This window comes from the organism of the source record quoted next (assembly GCF_019968985.1).
Source record: "MAG: Porospora cf. gigantea B chromosome Unknown PgB_NODE_8745_length_1352_cov_98.0054, whole genome shotgun sequence".
In the NCBI taxonomy this organism is placed as follows: Eukaryota; Apicomplexa; class Conoidasida; order Eugregarinorida; family Porosporidae; genus Porospora; species Porospora cf. gigantea B.
Window position 1 is genome coordinate 1 of NW_027179316.1, and position 1,352 is coordinate 1,352.

Below are 1,352 nucleotides of genomic sequence, written 5' to 3' on the forward strand. Positions count from 1 at the left end.
CTGACTCCAGATCAGAAGGTTGTCCGTTCGAGTCGGGCTGGGCTCAAATGAACTGTTTCCCAGCGCTACACCGTCTCAGAAAGCTGCATTTTTCAGGCGAGTAACTGACATCCGTCATTTCATCGACAAGCTGACAGTGGAACCGATCAACCCGGAAGATATGCTAAAGCTTTTTAGCTAATTTGTTATTCATCGAACGTTACAACTTTTTTCTCGAATGGGCAAGTGCTTGTTCTATCTTCGACAGTAGGAGTAAACAGCAGCGGGCTCTGTTGAGGTACAATGGGAGGGTCTTCAGTTCCTTCAGGTGGTGGATTTTCCGGTGGCAGCTGTCGCGGTTGAGATTTACACTTAATGCGAGCCGGTTCAGGTTCCGTATCACATCGGTGATCATCGTAGGAAGGACACTGTGCGGCAAAGTTGCCAGGATTATGAATCTCAAGGTTAACTCGGCCAGGTTCATACCTAGCCCAGGGCAAGAACATGGATGGATTCTTAGGAAAGGGGCCTCCTGAAACGGAAACGCTGTCTTGTTTCGGCCCAAGAGTCCTAAAAATGTAGGTCATAGTACAGCTAACAACCTGTTCCTGCCTAGAATAATCACGCGCTTCATTGTTCTCAGTAGCCATACCATATGGCGACTCAATGAAAAACATTGTATATCCATGGAAAGAGGGTATATTCGCAAGTTCTTGGCGTATGACGTACTCCGTACGATAGTATCCTCTGTTATTGTGCATCACATTGTAGGGTTTGCCGTCGCCTCCTTCTCCATTATTGCAGTTTCCAATTCTGTATCCTCTGGGGATGTTTCGACCCTTCCAGGGCAGAAAGATCGTCTTCGTACCTTTACATATGTGTTTCTTGATGCCTCGGCTACCGGCTCCTCCGGTAAGGGCCGTTCGAAGAGTGCCAAACGTATGCGAATTGTCAATCTCGTTAATAGACCCGTTGTAGGAGTAAACTCCGTAATGGTTGGTCCACTGAAATATATTGTAGTTGGGAACATTCATTGGCTTAAATGTGACCTTAACCCCAACTGGTTTCCAGTACCAGCTATCAGCTAGGCAATCTCTGATGACATCGTCTGCGATATTAACGTATGGCATGGAGCAAAGCTTGACCGAAGCGTCTCCAGCTCCAATCTTAATAGGGGTCAAGCCTATATGTCCCGTCATACAGAAACCATCCTGATGAACAATTTTCCTGCCCCCCACATTATCAACGTGGGGCATTATAGGTACAGGAACTGTAAATTTCTGGGTTTTGTAGGCGTAAGCACGGTTGCGACGTGTGCGTCTCCCACGGTAACGGCGTCTCCGTAGAATAGAACCGCGGCGCCTTCGAGTTCG

General features: G+C 47.6%; 1 protein-coding gene across 2 annotated transcripts; it reads right to left on the minus strand.

The window, feature by feature from the left end:
* Positions 1 to 185: 185 nt before the first annotated feature.
* On the minus strand, positions 186 to 1,235 carry KVP17_000664 (uncharacterized protein; the record flags this gene model as incomplete). 2 transcript variants are annotated; one of them, XM_068515379.1, is made up of 2 exons in its annotated part: positions 186 to 1,190; positions 1,218 to 1,235. In XM_068515379.1, the coding sequence occupies 2 exons, from the start codon at positions 1,233 to 1,235 to the stop codon at positions 186 to 188; spliced, it is 1,023 nt and encodes a 340-aa protein (XP_068371331.1). The 2 variants fall into 2 exon arrangements, with proteins under 2 accessions (XP_068371331.1, XP_068371330.1); XM_068515378.1 differs by lacking the exon at positions 1,218 to 1,235 and having other exon boundaries at positions 186 to 1,178.
* Positions 1,236 to 1,352: the final 117 nt, after the last annotated feature.